Below are 25,344 nucleotides of genomic sequence, written 5' to 3'. Positions count from 1 at the left end.
CTTTGCAATAAATAGTCCAATGTTTCCTTCCGTGTGCCCACTGGCTGGCCTTTCCTTTCAGAAATGGACACCACTGGAGGGGAAGCAAAAGTCTGGGTTGAGCTTTAGCTGTCCAGAGTCTAATTAGCTCGAGCCCGGCTTAGAGTCCAGGGCCAAGGCAGGTACTCAGAGTGCAGACCAACCCAAAGCCCATCTGCCTCTCAGCCAGGGCCAAGGGGGCTCTGTCCGGAGCTCAGAGTCCGTTCTGGAGTCCAGTTTGGACTCTGGTAAGAATCAGTTCCAGATCACAGACCTCAAGACCCTGCTGAAGAGCCCAATGCAGACTCCAGGGCATGGTTTGGTGCCCAAAGCTATCCAGGACATGGACTGACCCACTCATGGCACTCCAGCTGGGGATGTGCGTGGGTATGGGGGTGGACCAGAGCTGCAAGGATTTCCCAAGGAAATATATAATGTGGCATAATACAGGTCTGGAGAGACAGAGGCATTTAGATGGAAGATACGAGTATAGTGAATAACTAAGGATAAAAAAAGAATAAAAAGACACGTTCTGAAGTTCACACCTTAAAAGTAGAGTGTGTATCTTCTCTACAAGAATCTATGGGTAATTTATGGAAGGTGATCATTCTAACACCGCAAAGGGGTGCTAGGGAAAAATAATTCTCAACAACGAACAAAAACATCACCCACTTCTACCAGACAAGCAGAATACTCACCTGAGTAAAAAGGAAGAAGATGCTCACTGGAGAATATTACCAATACAATGAGAGATTGCCTGTTGAGAAAATGGACACTACCCAAATATCCAAGACATTTTGGAGAAAAAGAGAATAATAAATTTCAATAACAACAAACGTAAAGAGAAGAGCTACTCAGACAACCTGTGTTCAATGATGTGAAGGTAATTGTAAAAATAGCTACTGACACTAATTGAGCACTTTCTACATGCCAGGATCTGCTTTGTGTTCGAAACGTGGTAATTTATTTCATTTCCACAACTGTACAGGTATGTATTATTGTTATTATTTTTTTTTCATGTTAAATATGAGGAAAGTGAGGCACAGAGAAGTCAAATTACTTACTCAAGGTCACTCAGGAAGTGGCAGAGCTGAGATTCAAATCCCAGTGGTCTGGCTCCAGAGTCTGGGCTCTTATAATGTTCATGTAATCTTAAGACATATAGCTGCACTTAAAGACAAATAGCGGGGGCTTCCCTGGTGGTGCAGTGGTTGAGAGTCCGCCTGCCGATGCAGGGGACAAAGGTTCGTGCCCCGGTCCGGGAAGATCCGCGGCTGGGCCCGTGAGCCATGGCCGCTGAGCCTGCGCGTCCGGAGCCTGTGCTCTGCAACGGGAGAGGCCACAACAGTGAGAGGCCCGCATAACGCAAAAAAAAAAAAGACAAATAGCGAACATTAACTCATGGGGTTAAGAACAAACAGAATTGTTAACAGGGGAACTGTGCAATAATAGGAAGAGCCGTTAGGGTTAGTCAGGAAAGGATGAGCCTTTGCTGGAAGAACATCTAGTAAGAACTTGTAATTTATCCAGTAGATCAAATGAATAGGCTGATAGGAAAGGATGGTAAATGATGTGCTCAAAGAACCCAAGTGAAGAGAGGGAAAGCAAAGAACTCAATGGAGGCAAATTCAAGACCCAGCGTACGCGCTGATGGACCTACTTCAGCTAAGAAGTAGGACTCTGGAGTCAGCTGAACCTGGGTTCAGATCCCAGCTTCACCACGCTTACTAGCTGTGTGACCCTGCCTGGGCAATTTATTTAAGCTCTCTGAGCTTCAGTTTCCTCAGCAACAGGCATATTGTGTGGGTCCAATGAGTTAATGCAATGGGAAGGACTTAACACGGCACCTAGCATACAGTAAATGTTCAGTAGAAGTTTGAAATCAGAAACAACACATTAGAAAACTCACAAAGAGTGAAAAACATTAAAAGTTACTACATCCTTTGGTGAAATAAATAATGAAATCAACCTTTGGTAAATCTAGTAAATAACAAAATAGTTATATATATATATATATATATATATATATATATACACACACACCCATACACACCCATGCATACACGTGTACAGCTAACATTTATTGTTTATTATGTGCTCGGCACTGTGCAGAATGCTTTCCATGCATATTTCATTTAGTCCTCACACAACAATCCCATGAGGTAGTGTGGTGGGTTGAATAGTGTCCCCACTTAAATTCATGTCCACTTGGAACCTCAGAATGTGACCTTGTTTGGAAACAAGGGCTTTGCAGACCCAAGTAAGGTAAGGGTCAAGACGAACCATACTGGATTAGAGTGGGCCCTAAATCCAATGAAAGTGTCCTTATGAGAGACAGAAAAGGACACAGAGAAAGTGGCCATATGGAAGGACCAAGGCAGAGTTATGGTATCACATGATAGCACCAGGAGTCACCAAGAGCTAGAAGAAGCAAGCAGGGGTTCTCCCGCAGCCTTTGGAGGGAGTGTGGACTGCTGACGCCCTGATTTCAGACTTTTGGCACCCAGAATGGTGAGAGAATAAATACCTGTTTTTTTAAGTCACCGAGGTTGTGGTCATTTCTAGGGACAGCCTCAGGAAATGAATACAGGTAGCCACTCTTACTCTTCCCATTTTCCAGAGGAGCAAATGGAGATCCCAAGAGATGACATTACCCAGAGTCACATAGTTAGTACATTGGTGGAGCCAAAATATAAGGTACGTTTGACTGCAGGGTTCATGATCTTTGTCATCACAGGTTACTATTGCTGAATAAGGGACAGTATGTCGCCTGACTACTTGCCCCTTAGTCCCCCATGAAGAGGGGGACAGAAGCACGTGTATGATAACTCTTCTCACTCCTAACTTGCAATTGGATTTCAAGTCCCGCTCTTCATATCCATTTCTAGACCACAAGCTCTCAAGGAAGATCAGTGTTAATTCCTCTTTGTGATTCCACATTATTGGGCTCACTGCTGTACAGAAGGGACTGAGTACTTGTTGACTGAAAGAATGGCATAGGCGGATCCTGATGACTCTCAGATTCATTCTGACCCTACAGAGTAGAATCCAAAATCGACCCAGATCACCTAAGTTTACCTCCACCCCACCTCCTGTCTTCTCAGGAACAACGAGGTCACAGAATTTTAGGATGTTAGAGCTGGAAACTCTATGGCAGTAGTAAAAAGCAGTTGCTACGAGTTTGGATTCTGAGAAAGATCCAAGTTTAAATCTCAGAACATTGGCTTTTTTGCTGTATAAGTTTGAAGAAGTTATTTAACTTCTCTCAGCCTCAGTTTCCTTAAAATGGGAAACCTGCCTCAGAGTGTTTGTGAGGATAAGTGTTTGTAAAGCATTAGCACAGTGCCTCATACCTAGTGAGTGGACAGTGTGATAGCTCTTATATTTATTATTGTCTAATCAAAAAAATTTTTTTTCCCCACACTGTGTGGCACACAAGATCTTGGTTCAAACCCGTGCCCCCTGCAGTGGAGTGTTAACCACTGGACTGCCAGGGAAGTCCCTCTAATCAAAGGTTTTGAAATGTGCAAGTATCAGAATCATGGCAAGGGAGCGGAGCTCTGGCAAGAAGATTCTAAACGGACTTTGCACGCATGTATTTTCTCAAATCAACTATCTTCACATAAGGATCTTTGGGCCTCTTGAGGGGAAAATGTTGGGAAGCACTCATGCTGTCCAATCCCAAAACCCAGAGAGGCGAGCTAAATAATTTGACTATAATCACACAGTGATCTAATGGCAGAGCTCAGTTAGAATCCAGGATTTTGGACACACTCTCTAGTGTTTTTTTTCTACTGCAGCAGGCATGTGCTGCTTTATACCCTTGGAGCACAAGTACTGATTCATTTCCTTTTGTGAGAATCGGCTTGAGTCCTCATATTCTGTGTTGTTGAGAAGCCTAGTATTATGTTCTCGCATCTTCCCTCACCAGACTGTCCAAGAACTCTGAGAGTTTAAGCAATCCAAAGGGGAAGTATGCCAATCTTCTACCTTCATGTCCTAACTTTTAATTTTATTTTTTAAATATTTATTTGGCTGTGCCAGGTCTTGCAGCATGGAGATCTAGTTCCCTGACCAGGGCTCGAACCCAGGCCCCCTGCACTGGGAGCATGGAATCTTAACCACTGGACCACCAGGGAAATCGCTTTATTTTACTTTTAATATTAAAATTTTTTTTATTGAGGTATAGTTGATTTACAATGCTGTGTTAGTTTCAGGTGTACAGCAAAGTGATTCAGTTTTATATATATATACTTTTTCAGATTCTTTTCCATTTTAGGTTATTATTTATTTTTGCTGTGTTGGGTCTTTGTTTCTGTGCGAGGGCTTTCTCTAGTTGTGGCAAGCGGGGGCCACTCTTCATCGCGGTGCGCGGGCCTCTCACTATCGCAGCCTCTCTCGTTATGGAGCACAGGCTCCAGACGCGCAGGCTCAGTAGTTGTGGCTCACGGGCCTAGTTGCTCCGTGGCACGTGGGATCCTCCCAGACCAGGGCTTGAACCCGTGTCCCCTGCATTAGCAGGCAGATTCTCAACCACTGTGCCACCAGGGAAGCCCCATTTTAGGTTATTAAAAGATTGAATACAGTTCTCTGAGCTATACAGTAGGTCCTTGTTGTTTATCTATTTTATCTATAATAGTGTACGTCTGTTAATCCCAACCTCCTAATTTATCCCTCCCCACACCCTTTCCACTTTGGTAACCATAAATTTGTTTTCTGAGTCTGTGAGTCTATTTCTTGTTTTGTAAATAAGTTCATTTGTATCATTTTTTAAGATTCCACATATAAGTGATATATTTGTCTTTGTCTAACTTACTTCACTCAGTATGATAATCTCTAGGTCCATCCATGTGCTGCAAACGGCATTATTTTATTCATTTTTATGGCTGAGTAATACTCCATTGTGTAATATACCACATCTCCCTTATCCATTCATCTGCCCATGGTCTTCCTGCTCTAACTTTTTACTTCATGCCCGCTGCAGCTGCCATTTTATAGCTTAGTCAGTCACACTTGTCTCGGCCAGGGTGGTTTCTAGAAAGAGGGGTTGTTTACTGACAATTCCACAACTTCCACACCAAGCACACCTGTGTGCTCCACGGGCTCCATGCTCATGTATCCAAGCAACTCTTAAGGCCGGGCCTTTCGGGTCTTGCCCCCATCCCCTCTATCCCCACACTGCCACTTTCCTCCAGAGTCCTACCACCTCAAAGTGGGTTCAGGCATTCGCCTCTCTTGGGACCCAAAACCATTGCTTCCCTTCTGAGTCCCTGGACCCACCATGGTGTTTGGAGGTTGTGACTAGCTTTGTTCCTTTTGGTGTTTGAAACACAAAGCATTCATTCTCCTCCCTTAAAATCTAATTGCCTTAACTGGTTTATAGGAATTGAAAATTTGTAGCCTTAGAGATTTTTTTCCCCTTACAGATTTAAAGTCTCTCATCTAACTCCCACATGTGGGTCAGTTCACAGACTTAAATCTCTATAAAGGAATGGAAGATCAGGTAATCTTGTGGAACGATTATGATGTAACAACGCACATGAATATTGAGCCATTTTTTTCTTTTTAATATTTATTTAGTTTTTGGCTGCATTCAGTCTTAGTTGTGGCACACAAGATCTTTCATTGCAGTGCGCGGGCTTCTCTCTAGTTGTGGCACGTGGGCTCAGTAGCCCTGTGGCATGTGGGATCTTCGTTCTCTGACTAGGGATCAAACCGGCATCCCCTGCATTGCAAGACAGATTCTTAACCACTGGACCATCAGGGAAGTCCCTATTCTGAGCCTTTGTCTCTGTTTCCTCTAAAAACGTTGTGGCCATTTACTCAAGGAAAATATAGAAGACGTAGAGGGACTCTCAGATACTGACCCTGAGCAGTTATAATTCTTGAGAACCGTGGGTGCTATTGCAGTTGGCTGCTTATAAAGTCCAGGTGAGAGATACACTTTGTCTGGAATCTACCTCATGTCTAGGTGAACTGGCTCTAGATCCATCCTATGATTCTTCTTACAGTTTCTAAGAGTATAGTTGGAAATACATCCTCGGCAGGTGACAAAATCTCTACACTGACTCTATGACCCATGGAGTTGGAGTTGTTATGGGAAGAAGGGCTAAGTGGAAGCCACTGGGACTCTTTAAATCAAATAGTAAACCAAAGGCACCACCGTATCTGGGGAAATCATTTCAAGACTTGTTCCAGCAGCAGAGGCTGTGGTTGAGTGCCCCTCCAAGAACACACGCAGTGTGTGCCTCCAAGACTAACTCCACTCTAGAATTAGAGCCAAACGTTTTCTGGGACAATGGCAGTGACAGCTATCAGAGGACTGCAGCACAGGAATAGCTGTGGCCTCCCAAGAGATCCCTGCTAGCTGCGGGGAGAACAGTGGGCTGGAAAGAAACTGAAATTCTCTTGAGCTACAAGGATCAGCTTTTATTAGCCCTTGGATAAGTTCTCTTTTTCCTTGATAGAAGACAGCCTTCAAATTATGGCAAAAACCAACGGGAGTCATTTATTTTAGACATTTATTTCACATACAAGTTTTCAAGAAGACATCTAAGTGAACATTAATACAAAACAATGAGTAGACATACATTTATACTTGGAATGCATTCAGAGGTAAAGGCTTATCACTACACAAGTCACTCAGACGCGCCTTGCATTTGGGGCTTCCCCAGCTCCCTCAGAGTTGAATTGTGTCTGTCACTGGGCACCAGAGCTCCCAAAATAGGTTTTCTCCACTGCAGCTACCTGCCACTGCCTATCGAGGTGACTCAGGGGCTGCCTGCGGTTGAACATGAGTGATTTGTCCTTTCTCCTCACTGAGCAAGCTCCCGGACTGCTCACAGCATCCTCTTGCTAAAAGTATGGGGTGGATTCAGTGCGGCCCGAAATGCTGCCTGTGGTGGCGAGCCAGGGCAGTGGCCTGGTCTTATAATCTTTTCCTCTCTACATGATGCCCCATAGCCTCACAAAACATCAGAGCCAGAGTGGTCTTGGCAATCATGCTCAACTTCTCTTCAGATAAGGATATCAGGCCCAGAGAGAGGCTGACTTGTCCAGCAACACTCAGAAAGTGGTAGCGACAAGAATGAAACTTGTCTTTTGGCTTCTGGTCTAACGCTCATTCTACGTGCAGGCTGTCCTGAACTGTTTAAGCATATTGTGATGTCTTCCTCTTTAAAAAAACTAAGGTTTCCTTCCAGATGAATAAAGTAGGTTGTATGTGTATAATAAAAATGCCAGTAAGAATCACGGCATTTGTGGAAGTAACAAAATAAGCCTATGCAGGGATACAACCAGGTTCCAAAGTTCCAAATCTATATTTATCTAATCTACAGTATTAGATAAATATAGATTTAAGTAGTTGGTTGAGGTGAGTTGTAAGCTCTGTTTTTGTAAGTTTCTTTGTTCCAGCAGCCAGAAGAAAAGTAGTAAGTTGTAAAAAAAAAAAAAAAAAAATCAGTGTTTGTAAGGTAAAATTTTTATTTTTTGCTTTAGAATCAGAGCTTTCTCTGGTACTGAGACCTAGGAAGAAACCTTCTCCTGCGGGTCTTCATAAAGGCAATTTATGTGAAATGAGACACAGTAATCAGAGTATGACTGTTCATTTTGACTTTCATGCTCCACCTTACAAAGGATAAAGTACAAACTGCCTTGGTCTAAGATGGTGGGTAGGGCTTCCTATTTCTTCAGAAGCAAAGTCCAGTAAGTTAATTTAATACAAGTTCAAATAGTCCACTTACAACTGGGAAAAGGTAAGGGAACCCAAATTTCACCTTAGCTTGATCCCAGACATATGACAGACAGAATGAGTTTATTCCACTGGAGAAGGAGTGGTTCTTGAGCCTTTCCTGCCACTGGGGAAATTGAAGCGACAGAGGTAGAGAATATGATTTTAGGCAATTAAAAAAACTCTTTTTGCAAGTGAAGGTGATTTTTTCATTAATAAACTAATTATGTTCCATAATTGACATGAACATAATTGACATTACGTTTTGCTGCAATACTTCTTCCATCATATTGCAAGTTCCTTGAGCACAGACACCGTGCCTTTTTTCATTTTCATATCCCTCACTGTGCCTAGAACACAGCCTTACACACAACAGTGTTTAATAAATATTTATGAGTAAATCATCTACTTTCCTGAATCATGCTTCGATATAATGATCAATCCTGCGTACCTATTACTAAGAGGTGATTTCTATTAATGTGCGTCGTCTTTAGAGTTAGAATTCCAGAACATCGACACAATACAAGCACACGCCCACTGGCACCACACACACCTCACTGTGCTAGGCACACTACCAACATGAAACTGCACTTACCGTTAGAAGTCTATAATTCAGACAACACAGAGGAAATCAACCTACTGAGATGTGAACAATCCTAACATTCCTAACAAGTGTACGAAACATTTATCAATGTTTACCTGAGTCACCTGCCTTCCAACAGGCCACACCCGATTCTGGCACCGTAAGTTGGATTTCTTTCTACACTGCCTACCCTCCTTGGTACTTTGTTGAACAAGTTTCAAAAGATTCAAACATACTCAGATGTCTTCAAATAAGAGAACATCTGACAAAGGAGAGAGAAGATCAAAAAAATGACCTACAGCCCTGACTCTGGTTATCTTTCCACTAAACTTATGACTTCTCCCTCCCCAAAGCAAAGCCCCCCGAGGTTACCTTCATCTTAAGGGTATAAATGCCACTGGCCTCATCCTGGAGTTTAACAGCTTTGGATGACCAAATCCCTGTTTGCGACGTCCGTAAGTGAACTGTCTCCCCATCTGAACCCTTCCTTCAGTATTTATCGGGGCAGTGCTGGGGGTTGTCAAAGACATCTTTCAGACCAACTGGTAAATGTGGAAAACGAAAAGTGTTCTGGCCTGGAAGTTTCAGTAAATATTTCCACCTTCACTCATTGAGGTATAGAGCTGTATAAATTACTCAGGGTTCTACAGAGAGGTTTATGACCACATGAAGAGGGACTAGAAGCCTCAGAAAAGAGAACGGTAAACTTAACAAGCAGCTCTGGAGTGCTGGTCTGGACCAAGGTGGCTATCTGATCTAAAGCAGGTCTAAGGAGTCCAACTGATCTTATAAATATTGAATGTTTCAGGTCTCTACCTCACTTCCTTCCCTATCTCCTTAGAGTTTTAGAAAACTATCTAAAATTATACAATATTATACTGAAGTGTGGGGTTGGGAGGCATAAAATATGCCAACATTATCAGTCATATTCTAGATAAAAACCAGAGAAGTCACACATTCAGAACTAGAATGTGTCTGAAATTCTACTTTAATGAGACACACCATGAGCATGCACGCTATTCAGTCTGAGGAGGGCATGGTAGTGCAGAAGAGCCAGACAGGGGCACCCAGAACAATTAAGAGGTAAGTGTAGGACTTCGGAGAAACAGTAACAGGAACTGGATTACTTATAGGCTGGAGAAACAGCAGCCGAGAGGCTCTCAGTCTTCAGGTACAGAAACGGTCAGTCTACAAAGGACGATGGATGATCAGTTGCTTCTCATCTCTATGGAGGGCAAGGCATTATTTCAGTGACAATACAGGGATTCTACCTTAGCTATTTAGATCAACTTCTTGACACAAAAAAGGTACACTGCAACAGACTTCTGATGGAAACTATAAAATCTTCAATCTCCTTTTGTGAATATCTTCAAAACCAAGATGGATCTGATGTGGCTCTCATCAGGCTCCTGAAAGTTCTACCCAAACAGGAAACTCTGTGATCAAGTTGCATCCGGGATCGCATGTGGTAGAGAATGAAAAAAACTTTGAGCATTTTTTATGTCCTTGATAACAACTCTCCCATACACTGAAGGATCTTGGATGTTGCTGGGTTTAGCGATCCCATGGCAGTGGCCTCGACATACTGAAGAGAATTCCATTCTGCACTCAGACACTGTATCTTCTTCACTTTATTAAAGGAAAAGTTGAGACACATAGGAGGAGAGGAACAGACTGATCAAGTTAGAGGCAGAGGTGAGGACAGGATCCAAGTCTTTATTGATATTCTCAACCTTATCTTGGGAATTACACTTTATAGCTAAGAAAAGATTGCTTCCAAGAGTGAGATTAGGGTAAAATGGCTAAGGGGACATTTAGGAAGAGAAGAGATCGTCATCAAACAGTTTGCCTGAATTCATCAGTCTTTCCCTTGTGTGGGTTCTCTGGGGCATAGAGCGCTGGAGGGTATGGCAGAAGCTTTTCTCTCACATGAACCTCCCGATGTTTAGTGAGAACAGAACTCTTACTGAAACGTTTGCCACACTGCACGCACCCGTAGGGCTTCTCTCCAGTGTGTACTCGCCGATGTTCTCGAAATCTCGTACAGTTATTGAAACTCTTCTCACAATCCACACATTTGTAGGGATTCTCACCAGTGTGGACTCTCCTGTGGGCACTGAAATGAGAACTGTTGGTAAAGCTTTTCCCACACTCTCCACACTGGTAGGGCTTCTCTCCAGTGTGGGTTCTCTGATGTATTATGAGACTCGAGCTCTGACTGAAGCATTTTCCACACTCTTCACATCTGTAGGGCTTCTCTCCTGTGTGGATTCTCTGGTGGGCACCGAAGTTTGAGGAGTCGTTAAAGCTTTTCCCGCAGTCAAGACATTTAAAAGGTTTTTCTCCTGTGTGGATTCTTTGGTGTCTAATTAGACTCCTGCTTCTACCAAAGCACTTCCCACAGACACTACACTTGTAAGGATTTTCCTTCTGGTGGGTCATCCGGCACATGAGGCGAGCACTCCTTCCAAAGCTTTCTCCGTATTTGAGAAGTCGGTAGGGCCTTTTCCCCATGAAAGGCCTCTGATGCACGACAGCTTTCCCTAAATCTCTAGGCTGAGACATCAGTTTTCCCTGTCTGACTCCTTGAAGGTTGTCCCATTGTCTTCCTGAGATGCATTCCCTTTTACAATATTTACCTGGGTCAGCATTCTGAGAAACAACCCTTTTAGACTTTTCTATTAGTGCCCTATGCTGCTCCATGTCCTTATATATTACCTGTGTTGCATCCTCCTTGATACTACTTCCAATTTCAAAATCTGAAAAAAAAGACAAACATTTCAGACCAGTCATGTATCAACATAAACAACATGGCCTACAGGCCTTGTCTGTTAGGATCCCTGTGTGCTTCACTGGCCTCAGGCGTGGGGACTCTTTCTGATTCACTGGGCCTTATTTTCTTTCAGTTCCACGAATAGCCAATAATACCCAGCACAAAGTAGGCCTCTGGAAATGTTTTCAGAATTTAATTATAATCCAAGCCATTATCCCCAACCTGTATCCTGATTAACGTGGGAGCAACTTAGTTTATCTCCCTGAAATTCCACTACAATTCATCCTGCTTTCAAAATTTCTCATCTATAATGAAAGTACACTACACTTCATTAGTGTTTAGATTCTAATGATCAAGTCCAAATTCCTCAATGGACTTCTAAGCTCATCAACCTCTAGTCATACTCTATCCAAGGGTATTTCTTTCTTCTCAAATGTTGCTGTCACTTTGTTTTTCTGGCAGTCTCACACACAGACCACACTAACTCAAATCTTAATTCTCACTGCTCGACAACCAGAATTATCTTCTCCTCACTCTTTCATCTGCATCCCACAGTACATCTTGGATCCAGCTTTGCCGAGAAGTTTTCTGAACAGAGAGCATGATGTGGTGAAGACACAGGCTTTGGAATCAGACAGCTCTGGTTATGATTCCATCCTGGTCACTTATTAACTGTGTGGTTTTTGTATTAACTTTTTATTATGGAAAATTTAAACACAGAAAAGTAGAGAACAGTACATAAACTGAACTTCCATGAACCACTTACCCAATGATATACTCCTGGCCAATCTTGTTTCATCTCTATTCCCACACATTCTCTGCTCCCTCTACCCGGATTATTTTGAAGTAAATTCAGACATCGTATTATTTGATCCATAAATAGTTCACAAACTGTGTAAGTTAGGCCCAATCCAGGTTTGCTTGATTCTCAAACCCTTCTTATGCATTTTGCTGTACTGTCTTTTTTCTACTTGCTAATTTCAACGTTACTTTCCTTCCACATATTGAGCTGAAACTGCCAACATCCCTCAGTCCTAAGTGGGGTGGCTGTGTCCTGGGCTGGAAGAGGAGGGCAGCCATCAGTGAATCCACTGACTTAGGTCAAAAGCCCTAACAATGTCATCTTCTGAAGTACTCTGATTGGGTCCAACATTGTTCTGGGATTTGGAGGAAGTTATAGCCTAGTAGTTGCCTCAGACAGAGCCTGATAATTTGATGACAGATCTGGAGCTCACCTTAAAAAACAAGATTCACAAGAGAAGGACTTTGTTTCCAAAGTTATCAACTTTAACAGTTCCAGTTACAGAGTTAATAATTTCAGCTTTCATTCCCATACAAAAACAAATTCCTGTATAAATACTACCAGAGAGCATATGTGTGAACTTCCTTTTCTAATGTTTGTTTTGAATAAGCATAGAGTACAGGAAGGAAAATAATAACAGGTAAGGTTAGAAAGACAAACTCAGATTAAGGATGGTTGTGGAATCTTAATACAAGTCTAATGGAGAAAACTGGTTTGGAGACTTTTACAATAGTTTAGGCAAGAGACAGAGAAACGCTAAACTAGGGTATTGGTTATGGTAACTAAAGAGGGGGGCAGATGGGAGTTCTACAACAGCTGAAAAAACATATCATCTGCCTGGATGTAAACAATGAGAGAGAAGGCATCAAAAAAATCTCTATCTTTTAAGTCTGGATGACCTGTGGGAGGACACAGGGAAGAGCCATAGTGTGGGAAGGAAGATGCTGATTTTAATTTTGAAAAATGTAAGCCTGGACTGCTGGTGAGACGCCTGTGAGGGCATCCAGTGGTCAGCGGGAAACCCGCAGGTGGAGCTCAGTACCAGAATAAAGTCTTTTTCTCTCTGCCTATCCTTTTTCTCATGCACATCACATATAACTGAGACATTTCTGTTTTGAGCTTACTGACACACCTCCTTGATCTGAGTTTTTCTCACGTTTAATTCCAAATTCTTCTTCCCCACAATATTTCTAGGAGATATTAAACATTATCTGCCCCATACACACCAAAACCGAGGCTGAGATCCCAAAAACCAAATCACGAGAATCCAAGTTCCTCCCTTGAACAGAAGCACCATAAGAACAGGGACTCTGTTTTATTCATCGATACCTCCCCCTTTTCCTCAAATGGCACAGGACACACGAATATCTGCTTAATGAATAGACCTTCATGAGCAATGTGCCAGCTCTTCTGATCTGTCAGTAGATCCCACTTCCTTCTTCTTTAGACCACAGCCCCTCATGATCCTTACCACTCGGGCTTTGCAGTAAACCTGGAGGTCCCTGGAATTCTGGCTCTGGCACAATTTCCTCCTCACTCAGTCTCTCACTGCTGGAATCTTCAACTATTGCCTCCTGTGAGTCCTCCTCAGGTTCCCAGCCCGTAGGTTCCTGGGGTTCAATCTCAATGTCCTCTCTTTCTTGAATTGAGGGTGATGGGGCTTCCTCTGGGGTGCTAGTGGGAGGGGCAGATGCCCGAGAATTAATCAGGGCATCCATCTCCTTGTAGAATGCACAGGACTCTAGCACGTGACCATTTTTCACTTTGCGGTAACTCTTCTGAAGGCTTTTGAACTTGGTCCGGCACTGTTCCGGTGTCCGGAGGAAGCCACACTCTTGCAGCTGTTCAGCCACGGCCCCGTACAACTTGCTCTTCCGATGACAGGCTTGCAGTGCTTCATAAAACCGAGTCTCACGGAGGATGTCAAGGAAAGTCTTGGTTTCCTCGTAGCCCCAGTGCACACCTGCCATTCAAGGATAAAGTTCAAAGATACAAGGTGTCTGAAGCCTCTATACATTACAAAATATAAGAAGTACAAGAAAACAAATCCCATTCCCTGGAACTATTATATGCCTGGGAATAAGCTTTGCAAGAAATGAGAAGGCCTATATAAAATAACTATAATATTATATTGAAAGACATAAAAGAACTAGAAAGAATGGAGAGACACTGTTTCTGGATAGGAAGATTCAAGTTGTACAGATATCAACTGTCAAATGAATCTATAAAGTCAAAATCCCAATAGGATTTTAAAATTAAAATTGATGAACTGATCTCAAAGTTTACTTGGTAGAATAAAAATGTAGCCCCCCAAATCTGTCATTGCTATGGTTCTTAAGGATTTAGCTGTCTGTCTTTTAAAAATTGTTAGGAATAATGGGCTAGGACACCCAGCAGGAACTTTTCCCCCAAATTCCCTATCATTTCTTTAGCCCGTCTTCTTTGAACAGCAGAACTATGTCCAGAGTAGTTTTTGATGTTACTGAGTCCTCTACTTTGAGAGATGAAACCATCTGTAAGACAGGAAGATGTCCTGCTTTTATAGCAGAATTAAGCTTTTCAGGATATGTCTGAAGACAGTTTGTTAAACATGCTTTTTGGGTGTTTTATAATCTGTAGTAGGAAAGTCTTTTCTGTCCTCCAACTTACTGGGTGGTCTCTTTCAGTCATATCATTGGATTCCATATTTGAAACCACCTACCCTCATGTCTATGGATTTCCAGAATGATGAATACCTGTATAATGCATTTTCCCATCTTTTTCCTGAGATCTGTTTGTTTTGAATAGGTACAGTCATGAGTACAGTCTCAGATCTCCCAGCCTGGTTTATTTTTCCATTCTACCTAAGAAATTACCATCTTTTCATAAAGTGGATTACAGAAACATTACTAATAACTGTGACACCAGGCAGTGTTTTATTGCATTTTAGCATCTGCAGAATGCCTTCATCTACGTTATCTCATTTAACGCTAATAACTACCCTCATATTCTTAGCTATATTTTAGATAGAAAACTGAAGCTCAAAGTAGTTATATGATATGTCAGCTGTCACATAGCTACTAAGTGGTGGTTTAGTTCTGCATGTCCCAGGCCCCAAATTTCAACACCATCTTTCTTTTGCATAGTATCTTTTTTTTTATCCTTTTAATTTCAATATCTCTGAATATTGTTTAAGATGTATCTCTTGTGGTTCTGGGTTTTTGAGCATAAGCCACCCATTCTCCTTGCTTTGGCCCTGCAATAAGCCTTTCTCTGCTCCAAAAAAAAAAAAAAGAAAAAAGAAAAAGATGTATCTCTTGTAAGCAATATAGTTTTTAAAAATATATCTGATAATCTTAGACTTTTAAATTTGTAATTAATGATATATTTGGATTTACATCTATCATCTTACTGATTTTTTTCCATTTGATGCATCTACTTTGTGATTCTTCTTTTCCTTTCTTCTCTTTGAATTTCTTTTTTTTTTTTAATTCTTTTGTTGTTGTTGTTAGTTACATATTCCTTTATGGACTATCCTTGATAGTATAATAATGTATCCTTGACTGTTACAATCTAATACAATTGACTGCATTGTAACAATTCTCAGATAATGTTAGATCCTTAGAACCCTGGACTCCATTTGTCTTCCTTCCACAGACCCCAAATACTCAAAATGCATGCTGTGCTCTAACCCAAAAAAGAACCCTTCATGGCTGTTACTCAGACTGCACTGGGGGTAACAAAACATCTGGGAGTACTTTCAGTTACATGGCCAATTACAGTGATGAGTGGCAAGGTGTGCGTGACAGAATTCCCTGGGTTTGGTCACTTCTGGCCTATTCCTTTTTCCACAAGACCACATCATCCATTTTCAAACCAGAAAGAAAAAAAAAGCACCATTCTTACCACTCAGGTTTTGAAATAAGACAGGAGCACCACGAAGCTCAGACTTCTGGATAAACTCAACACCCATTTCATCACCATCAGATTCTTCTGCGGCTTCTTCCTCCTCCACCAAATCGATCTGTTCTTTAGCATTAATACCAATTCTCTTTAGTCTGGGGAGAGACAGAATCTCCTTTGGCTTATCCGTGGATGAAGTATGAGCTGCAGGGTTCAACAAAACATCCATGTCCTCAAAGAAGGCACAGGGTTCTAGCACATGGCCATTTCTCACTTTTCGATAACTCTTCTGTAGACTTTTGAACTTGGTCCGACACTGCTCTGGTGTTCGGAGGAAGCCACATTCTCGCAACCATTCAGCTACAGCACCATATACTTGGCTGTTTCGGGGACAGGCCTGAAGTGTTTCATAAAAGCGAGACTCTTTGAGAATTGTAAGAAAAGTCTTAGTTTCCTCGTAACTCCAATGCACACCTGCTATTTTTTCATCTTCCAAACCCCACTGCTGCTGCTCTCTCCGTGTTTTCCCTGCATTCCTTGCAGGGGTCTGAATAGCATGAACTGATTTTTCCTTGATATAGTTGCTTTGTAGGACATTCCTCTTATTAGGGGATTGTAGACCTATTGTCCATGGCTCCTTTCTTTGCGCCAACTGTGCCATCTTGTTAGCTGTAGACACTGTGTTTCCTAGAGTAAGAGAAACATATTTCATGCTAGAGAGATCATCACTGCATGCCCCAATCTCCTGCTGTAGTATGCTCTCCTGGAACACTTGTTCACACCTATCCTTTAAAGGTCTTGTTCAGTTCCTTCTCTAAAGTCTTCCTCAATCACGATCATGCACACTAGTTTCTTACACGAGTTATTTGGCACAATCATCTACTAACTTAAAACTACCGTTTCACTTCTCATATATGTACCACTTCCTTCCCCAGCTAGTTCTTAAAGGAAAACTTTTAAGGGTAAGAAACACGTATTACATTACCTTCAATTCCCTCTCAGTATCTAACATTGTGTTAGGTTCAGAGCATGCTCCTATGAACCAGTATTCGTTACTTATAAAGTGTGCTTACACCTGCTCCCCACATCCCCTCACTCTCCCACTCAACACACACATACACACACTAGGGCTATGGGAGATGAGAAGTCAAGAACTTTTGGAGACATTCTGGCGAAGTTAATGGGAAAGAGACGTAAGAATAGGAAAGTAACTTAATTTTTTACTTTACAATATGGTGGAGATCAACATGTCTTAAATTGGAATCCGAGCTCCACCACTTACTTTACTTTCTGACCAGGGGACGTTTCTTAATCTCTCTGAGCCTCAGTTTCCTAGGAAATAATATAATCTATTCAACAAGGTGCTGGGAATATTAAATAAAGGATCATCTGTAAAGTGTCCAATGCCTAATAAGTATGTAATAACATTTAGTTTCCTTCTATAGAAAACACACATAGGAGTTTCACAGAATTCTCCTAGGGAGGCAGCATCAAATCAAATCCTTGCTGAAAGAACCCTGGGGATGGAGATTTGCTCTTCAGTTTCACATGAGAGAAGTAAGTGTAGGGACAATGAAAGTTCAAACATCTACCAGGACCAGGCAGGCAAAGTAAAGGAGTGAGGTGGCTGGAGTGAGAGCCCTGGCATTTTAGCACGAGCTCCTCCACTCAGCTGTGGTCAATGGCTGCTGTGAGAGAAGGTGGGCCCATTGTGCCTGACGTTTGATTTTTTTAAGAGATACTGGAAATCCAGATTTATAAACTAATTTTATATTAAAACTCTGTGCAAGGCCCAAATATGTTTGTAGGCTAGACTCATAAGCCTTTAGTTTACAATCTATGATAAAAGACCGAGCCAGGTGTCTGTGGGCCTGGGCCTTTCCATACATAATTATTATACATGGAGGCACTGGGCTAAATCTGAATGTCCATAGTATGGTCTCTAACCCACTCATGGCAGATTTTACTAAGACCTATAATTCATCATTTTACTAGGTCTGGATGCTGTGTGATCCGAGGCAACACTAGGAAACAGCTATTGTGTAGGCAACTTGCCATGTGGCCATCTTTCACTGGCTCCTGTAACAACACTAACAGCAATGACTACCGAGATAACCACACAGGTCTTTGAAGGATGAATGATCAGTGATGAAGTGCAGAGACCCTAAGTAAAAGTTAAAATCAAGGGTCCTGGGACTTCCCTGGCAGTTCAGTGGTTAAGACACTGCATTTCCACTGCAGGGGAAGCAAGTTTGATCCCTGTTCGGGGAACTAAGATCCCACATGCTGTGGGTGTAACCAAAAAATTAAAAAAATAATAATAATAATAAAAATAAAATCAAGGGTCCTGCTGTTTTGGGAAGAGTGCTTTGTTACTGGTGTGTCATCTTAAGTTGATCATTTTTTTAAACTGCTTTAATTACTTTCTGATTATAAACAATTGTCAGTTTATCTTTATTCATTCAGTTTAACATGGCCTATTTTGTAAACTCTGTACTTCAGGGTCTATATGTATTGTTGTCCAACAGAACTTTCTTTGATGATGATGTTCTATAACTGTGCTGTCCAATACAGCTATTGAATACCTTTTTTTTTTTTTTTTTTTTTTTTGCGGTATGTGGGCGTCTCACTGTTTTGACCTCTCCCGTTGCGGAGCACAGGCTCCGGAGGCTCAGCGGCCATGGCTCACGGGCCCAGCCGCTCCGCAGCATGTGGGATCTTCCCAGACCGGGGCATGAACCCGTGTCCCCTGCATTGGCAGGCGGACTCTCAACCATTGCGCCACCAGGGAAGCCCCATGAATACCTTAAATGTAGCTACTGTCACTGAGGAACTGAATTTTAAACTTTATTTAATTTTAATTAATTTTATAAATTTAAATTTAAATAGCCACGTGTAGCTAGTGGCTACTCTATTAGACAACAAAGGTTTATAGTATCTATAGTGTGTATTGGTGCACATTTTAGGCCTATAATTTTATTCATAAGTAATCTCTGACTTGTAGCTTACATATGAATGAACCATATTTAGCCCTATTGTTAAAGCAGATGATATAGCTCTTCAAAAGTTTGCTTGTAAAATTACATTTCAGTGGTTATGTGTGCCTGTAAAAATTTGTGCTATTTAAAAAATTCACAACACGCTATCAAGGTTGTTGTATTGAAATTACTTTTTTCCTTCTGTTTATAAGATTTCCATCCACTCAGTGAATATTTGCTGGGCGCCACCCATATGTCAGGCTCTGTGCACAGTGTTGGGGTTACTATGGGTTAAACAAAAACAAATCCTAAAAAGACCTTATGACTTTATGGAATTTTTAGTCTAGTGGATGTAGGTAAGTTTATATTTCAATAATATGACAATCATATATAAATCTCCCCAATGTTTTAATCACTAAATTATAAGAATGTATAAAAATCTATAATATAAATTTGAAGAAAGGAATGAGTGAGGTATGAGAACATGGTATGCTAGAGGCCAGAAATGACTAGACAACCCATGGAGGTCCTGAAAGTGATAACATTTATAACTATTTTATCATCGGTAGAAGTGAATATATTAGAAATCCCCAAATCTTTTATTTGAAAAGGGATAGAATCCTTACCCAGGGAGACCATGTTCCCAATACTCTCCTTTCTAATATCCCGGTAGAGGTCTCTGTGAGCAGGAATCTGACGCACACTCTTTTTGTAGGAAAAACCTCTTGCCATGTGGACATCTTTCAGTGGTCCCTGTAACACACTAACAGTAATGACTACCAAGATAACCACATGGGTTTTTGAAGGATGAATGATCATGGATGAAGCACAGAAAGGCCCTAAATAAAAATTAAAATCAAAGAACCAAGTGTATATCATGTGCCAAATGAAGCAGAAGGTACTACAAAGCGTCATAAGAGAGATGATCCAGCAAGGAATCCCATTACTCAGATGGCTGGGTGCAGTCTCTTCTGGAAAAGGAGCAAGGGGGAAAAAGTCTCTTGGAGGGAGTATAAAAGTTTGAGGAAATCATTGTGACTGAATATCCTAGGAAGTTAGGCTAGAGAGAACAATTACAATTTACCTGGGACCCAACAGGAACTCGTGTGGCTGTTACTTCCTGATCTATGGTGTTCCATTCATCAGCAGGAGCAGGAACCCAGGGAGAAGGCCGAGCTGTAAGAAGAGAAAGAAACAATTAGTGTTGTTGGCTCTGCCATCTTATTCATGCTGCTTCTCCTTTTATGAAATGAGCATGTATAAAAAACCTGACAAACATAAATTGGTCATTTTCTCAATGAATTCAGAACAATGCCCCAAACCACGGTACCCTAACGCAGGGCTCACAAACACAAATGCTCTTAGGGAGTAAGCAGGTAAAGGACATCATGAAAGGGGAGAGGTAAGGACTGTGGGGAACTGGAGAGCACATGTCCCACTGAAAGGGTACACCCAGTGTTCAGCTCCAGCTGATGCTTCATTGTGAGATTATTGCCCTGGCACAGAGCTTCTAACTTTTTTTTTTTTTAATTTTATTTATTTTATCTTTGGCTGTGTTGGGTCTTCGTTGCTGTGAGTGGGCTTTCGCCAGGTGCAGCGAGCGGGGGCTACTCTTCTTTGCAGTGCGTGGGCTTCTTCACTGTGGTGGCTTCTCTTGTGGAGCACGGGCTCTAGGCATGCAGACTTCAGTAGTTGTGGCGCGTGGGCTCAGTAGTTGTGGCTCTCGGGCTCTAGAACGCAGGCTCAGTAGCTGTGGCGCACGGGCTTAGTTGCTCCGCGGCATGTGGGATCTTCCTGGGCCAGGGCTAGAACCCATGTGCCCTGCATTGGCAGGCAGATTCTTAACCACTGAACCACCAGGGAAGCCCCAGAGCTTCTAACTTTTTCAAGAGAAGCCAGAAAGCGGGACTTTTATGTACAATCTCAAGTCTTAAACCTTGAGAACTAAAAACAAACAAACAAAACCCCCAAACCAAAAACTCCTTGTAGGTGAAACAAAACAATCTGATTTGGCACGTGAGTTACCAGTTCGCTATCTCTAGCACAAATTAATTCCCTATGAGTGAATACTGTCCTAAAAAATGTTAGCGTATACAGATACATAGTACTGAACACTACAGGGAAATATACCCCCAGAAAGGTGGAAGGAAGATATATAAGCTTATATAGTATAAGGCAGTCTGTGGTCTAACTTCTCCTCTAGAATTCACTATCTAGGAAAACGTTAAGAATAAATATTACTGTGACCAAGAACTCAAAAGCTTGATCTACCACTTTCTATGGAATCAAACTGAATCACTTCCTTAGAAATACATTATTCCCTTAGGCACACATGGCTGAAATCCTATCTCTTCTTTTAGAAAGAATTCACCTTTCTGAGATATCTATCCCTCAAATTTTCTGTCCTCCTTACCCCCAGTAAGGACCTCAACAGAAGAAACCACCTAACTTTAGGAATTCCGTATCATCTGAGATGGCAAAATCCAGAAACACCATGGATTTATCAGGTAAAGTAACTGACAGCATATAATCCATGTGAACAAGGGAACTTTGATGCTGATGAACAAACAATGAAAACTCCAGAAACCATTAATATTTGCAATGCAGTCTATCATAATATGAATTTCAGGAGGGATAAGGAGGTGGGGTCCGAAGTGGTGAATCTTGCCCCTTGATGAGGGGTTCTGTAAGTCAGACAGATTTGAAGTTTAAAAATAATCATGCCATTATGGGAGAAAGGAAACTAACATTTACTGAGCACTATTATGCACTGACCCTTTTTACGATGCCTCCTTTAATCTACGCTAACAACCTTAGTATTTTCCTTTTACAGATGACAGAATGGAAAGTTTGAGAAGTTTAGTAACTTGACCAAGACCACACAGATAAAGAATGGCAGAGGTAGGGTTTGAACGCATACTGTCTACCTCTAAAGCCTAATTTCTTAATCTCTATGCATTAATACACAGAGATTAATTAATATTACTTGCCCGAGATAACACAGGGAGGGGGCAGAGAAAGGATATAAACCCATGTCTTTCTACTGTAGGTTCAGTGATCTTTCCACTCTTCTCTTTAAGCCTGACACCATGCTGCAGAGGATGGAGAGATCACTGTGGACTGGGAAGGGCAGGGTCTTCATTTCCTTGTATTTGACTTGATTCATTAACATCTAGGGCAGATATGAACACCAGTTGTCTCTTCTCTATGAAGTCTTATTGTTTATCCCTCTCATAAGCCACTTCTGTGATGCCTTACTGTCAGTCACTTTTTGAAAAAAAATCTCATTTCCTCTTCCAGTTTTTCCAAGTTGCATATAGTCAGCCAAGAACACACACACTTACACATGCGGCAGGACTAAAAACCACAAGCTGATTGCAGGGTGGAGGTTCTTAAATAACACTATGAGACCCTAAGGCCAGTCTGGGCAATCTATGTTTTCTCAGATTCCATCTTTAAGATCCCTTTTACTTATGTCACACATATTCCCAAGTCTTGAAGCTAATGAAGTCTTTCTCCCCAATATTCAATTTACTTTCAAATATGGATTGAGGGGACGCTACGCTGAACAAGTCACAGTGTTAGGGCTACAAAACAAATCTGCCATGGTCTCTGCACTGGGCATGCTCTGAGTTCTTCTTACCATTCTTGGGTAAGGGCCGAAGCTCTCTCTTTTGGTTCAGCTGCTCCTGGTGTCCTGAGTGGAGGCTTTCAGCTCCTTCCAGAGACATCACTCTGGGTTGGGTCTCCACCTGCTGTGGCTGAAAGTCTGCCACCTCCCATGCTGCTCCAAGTGGGGCTTGCTTCTCTGAGTACACAGGACTGCTAACCTGGGAAATAAAGTCAGTGCCATAGTGGGAAAAGGGAGTTAAAGAGGGCTAGATCAGGGCCAAATTCCCCCAAGAAAGATATCAAAGAAGGATAGAAGATGTGAGAAGGAATGAAAATTTCACTCCATTCCCTATGGGACCTCTGAGGGCATCAGGATAATAGTATTGTCCAGAAGTCTGGGCATAAGGGCATAGGAGAGTGCTCTTTATTAGTATACAGAGGGGCAAAATCTCTTAGGAGTGAAATACAGAGCCTCCCTGTTATCAGACTAGACATTATTTGAGTCCTCATATCTATTAGGTTCACAGAGAAATAAAAGTTCTCAGAACACTAATTAATTCACTAGTGCACTGAAAACTTAGAAAATTAATCTCGACATCTAGTGTCTATTTCTGACCAACACAGCAACTTGCTAATAGTCAGATCTTTACACAAATCCTGTGCAAGGTGAAAGTGCAAATCTTGCAGGATTTCATGAGGTTACTGAAAGGGCTGTTGAAAAACAATTAGAAGAGCATGCAAAGCCACTGACAAATAAGGATCAGCAATTCAAATGGAGAAGAGTGACAAGGATGATGACATTGAGGGCACTTCAGAAGACACGGATTGGAATATTAAAGGATTACAAGAGGCCCTGGGGTAACTGATAAAGTCCTTTCTTTCCTTTTCTTTTTGGGTGGGGAGCAGGGCAAAATAGCCCTCTTTAGGATCAAGCTACAAAAGTAAAATCCTGTGAAGCATAATGTACTGTTCTCTCATATAATTTTTGGGGGAAACATTACGCAAAGATTTAAAACAAATACTTAGCTGCATAATGTTTAGTGTCATTTGCAAGATAACAGTTCAACCAAAGCTTTTTTTCTATTTAATATGAAATTCTGATCCCTTTTAAGTAGATTCCCTTTAAAGGTCTTTCATTATTACCATTTATCCTTCCATAATTTGCATTTCCTGCAATGCATCCCTTGCCCATCTTCCTTTCCACCCCCTTCTTGCTAAATACAAAAATTTGGAAAACCCTCTCTCACCTGCTGTCTTAGTCTTCCAGTCTCTTTCTCCAAATGTATTACCAGGGCCACCGCCTCCTCTCCACTTTCCGGACACTGCTTCTGTGCCCACGCCTGAATCTTCTCGGGTAAAATGGTGAGAAACTGCTCAATCACCAGCAGCTCCAGGATCTGTTCCTTGGAACGCATTTCTGGCTTCAGCCACCGGCAGCAAAGTTCCCAGAGTTTACTGAAAGCTTCATGCGGTCCGGTCACATCCTCATAACAGAATTGCCTGAAGCACTTGCGAAAAGTCTCGGACTCAGAGCTGTCCGATCCTTCCAGAATGGGCTGCGATGCCCACTCGGGCTCCTTTTCCACCTTCATTATTAGGCATCCCTCAACCTCCAGGGGCGCGTCGATCTGAGGGTCCAGGGATGCAGCCATGCTCTAACCCGGGGGTCAACCTCACGTCTAGCTCAAAGGAGACTCGAAACCAAACCTTCGAGAGCTCCCTGCTAATGGTTTTGGAAGTGTGGGAAGGCAGGGAAGTGAAAACGGCAGTGTCAGCAGGAACAGAGTACCCCAGGCTGATTAATCAAATCTATCCTAGGCCCTTGAAAAGGTGAACATGTACCCTAAGGTCCAAGAACTCAGCCTCTTCTCCCAACAAGATGTGTCCCCGCGTTGTGGTTTTCCAGGGTGCATCTTTTAGTGCAATGTCGGAAAGAGCAACGCTAGAGGACTGGGAGAAAATCAAGGGGACCGCGGACAGGAGGACGGGGGCGGACAGCCGGGCTGGGAGGGGGTGTGTCAGACACCCGGGTAAGGGCCCGGGGGAGGGGAGGCCCCCGAGTGGGTGGGGCCGGATGCGTAGGCCCCGCCCGGCCCCGGGTTCGAGGCTCGGGGCACGGCAGCGCGCCCAGGCCGCTGCGGGTTGCTGGTGGGGGCCGACGTTATCCGAGGCCAGCGCCCGGCTCTTCTAGGCCAGGGTGGCCCGGGCCGTCCTCAGGAAACCTCCACACGCTGAGGAAAGCCGCGAATAGGTCCTGTCCCTAAGGGGAGAGAAGCGGCGGGGACCAAACAACGATTCGTAGGGTGGCGGCTGCAGAATCCTCGCTCGCAGCCTCGTCTGCTCTGTTCCCGGACTGCGCGGGGGGCGCTGGGAGCAGCAGCCACGCATGCGCCACTCGCGCCCGCGCGCCGCGGGGCTCAGCAGAGGCTTCCTCGTCGGCGAGGGGCTGGGGGGAGGGGGCGGCGCGGTGGACTCTCGCGAGAGCGCGCAGAGCAGCGACGCGCTGCCGAGACACTTTAGGAATGAGAAGGGTTGCGGCGGCTCTTCCCCGGGGCGGACGAACACACCGCAGGCACTTTGCAAGAGACTGTGGAACAGTGTGAGAAAGGGGAGTGGGCGTTCTCCGTCAGCCGGAGAATCTGGGAGGCGGGGAGAGACTGTGAGGTTGAGGAGCGCTAATGAGGAGGTGGCGCGAAGTCCTTTCTGACGCGGGGTGTGAGGACTCGTTTGCCTGGCGGAGGTTTCTGTCACGCGCTGCGAACGGTCGCGTGCTGACGCTGCTATAGGCGGCGACCCTCGGCGGGACAGCGGCCCTCGCGGAGGGACACGGTGCCGCCCCCCGCCCTCCTCTGGGGGAGCATATGTGAATGTTCGCATCTGTGAATGTCCCCATCCATGAATGCCCCCGTCCGTTGCCTGCGGAGCAGCGGGGGCTGCTCTTCGCCTCGGGGGCTCTTACTGCCCCGG

At 43.1% G+C, this 25,344-nt stretch overlaps 1 protein-coding gene across 1 annotated transcript; it reads right to left on the bottom strand.

The window, feature by feature from the left end:
• Positions 1–10,166: 10,166 nt before the first annotated feature.
• ZKSCAN2 (zinc finger with KRAB and SCAN domains 2) lies at positions 10,167–24,029 on the bottom strand (the record flags this gene model as incomplete). Its single annotated transcript, XM_082669885.1, has 7 exons — positions 10,167–11,089; positions 13,377–13,868; positions 15,791–16,474; positions 19,392–19,518; positions 19,850–19,941; positions 22,409–22,595; positions 23,625–24,029. 7 exons carry the CDS (start codon positions 24,027–24,029, stop codon positions 10,167–10,169), a joined length of 2,910 nt encoding a protein of 969 aa, XP_082526011.1.
• Between the last annotated feature and the right edge of the window lie 1,315 nt (positions 24,030–25,344).

The sequence above is a fragment of the Grampus griseus genome, assembly GCF_964374135.1.
Source record: "Grampus griseus genome assembly, chromosome: 14".
Classification (NCBI taxonomy): Eukaryota; Metazoa; Chordata; class Mammalia; order Artiodactyla; family Delphinidae; genus Grampus; species Grampus griseus.
The sequence above is the reverse complement of the archived record's forward strand: the minus strand, read 5'-3'. Positions and strand labels throughout refer to the sequence as shown.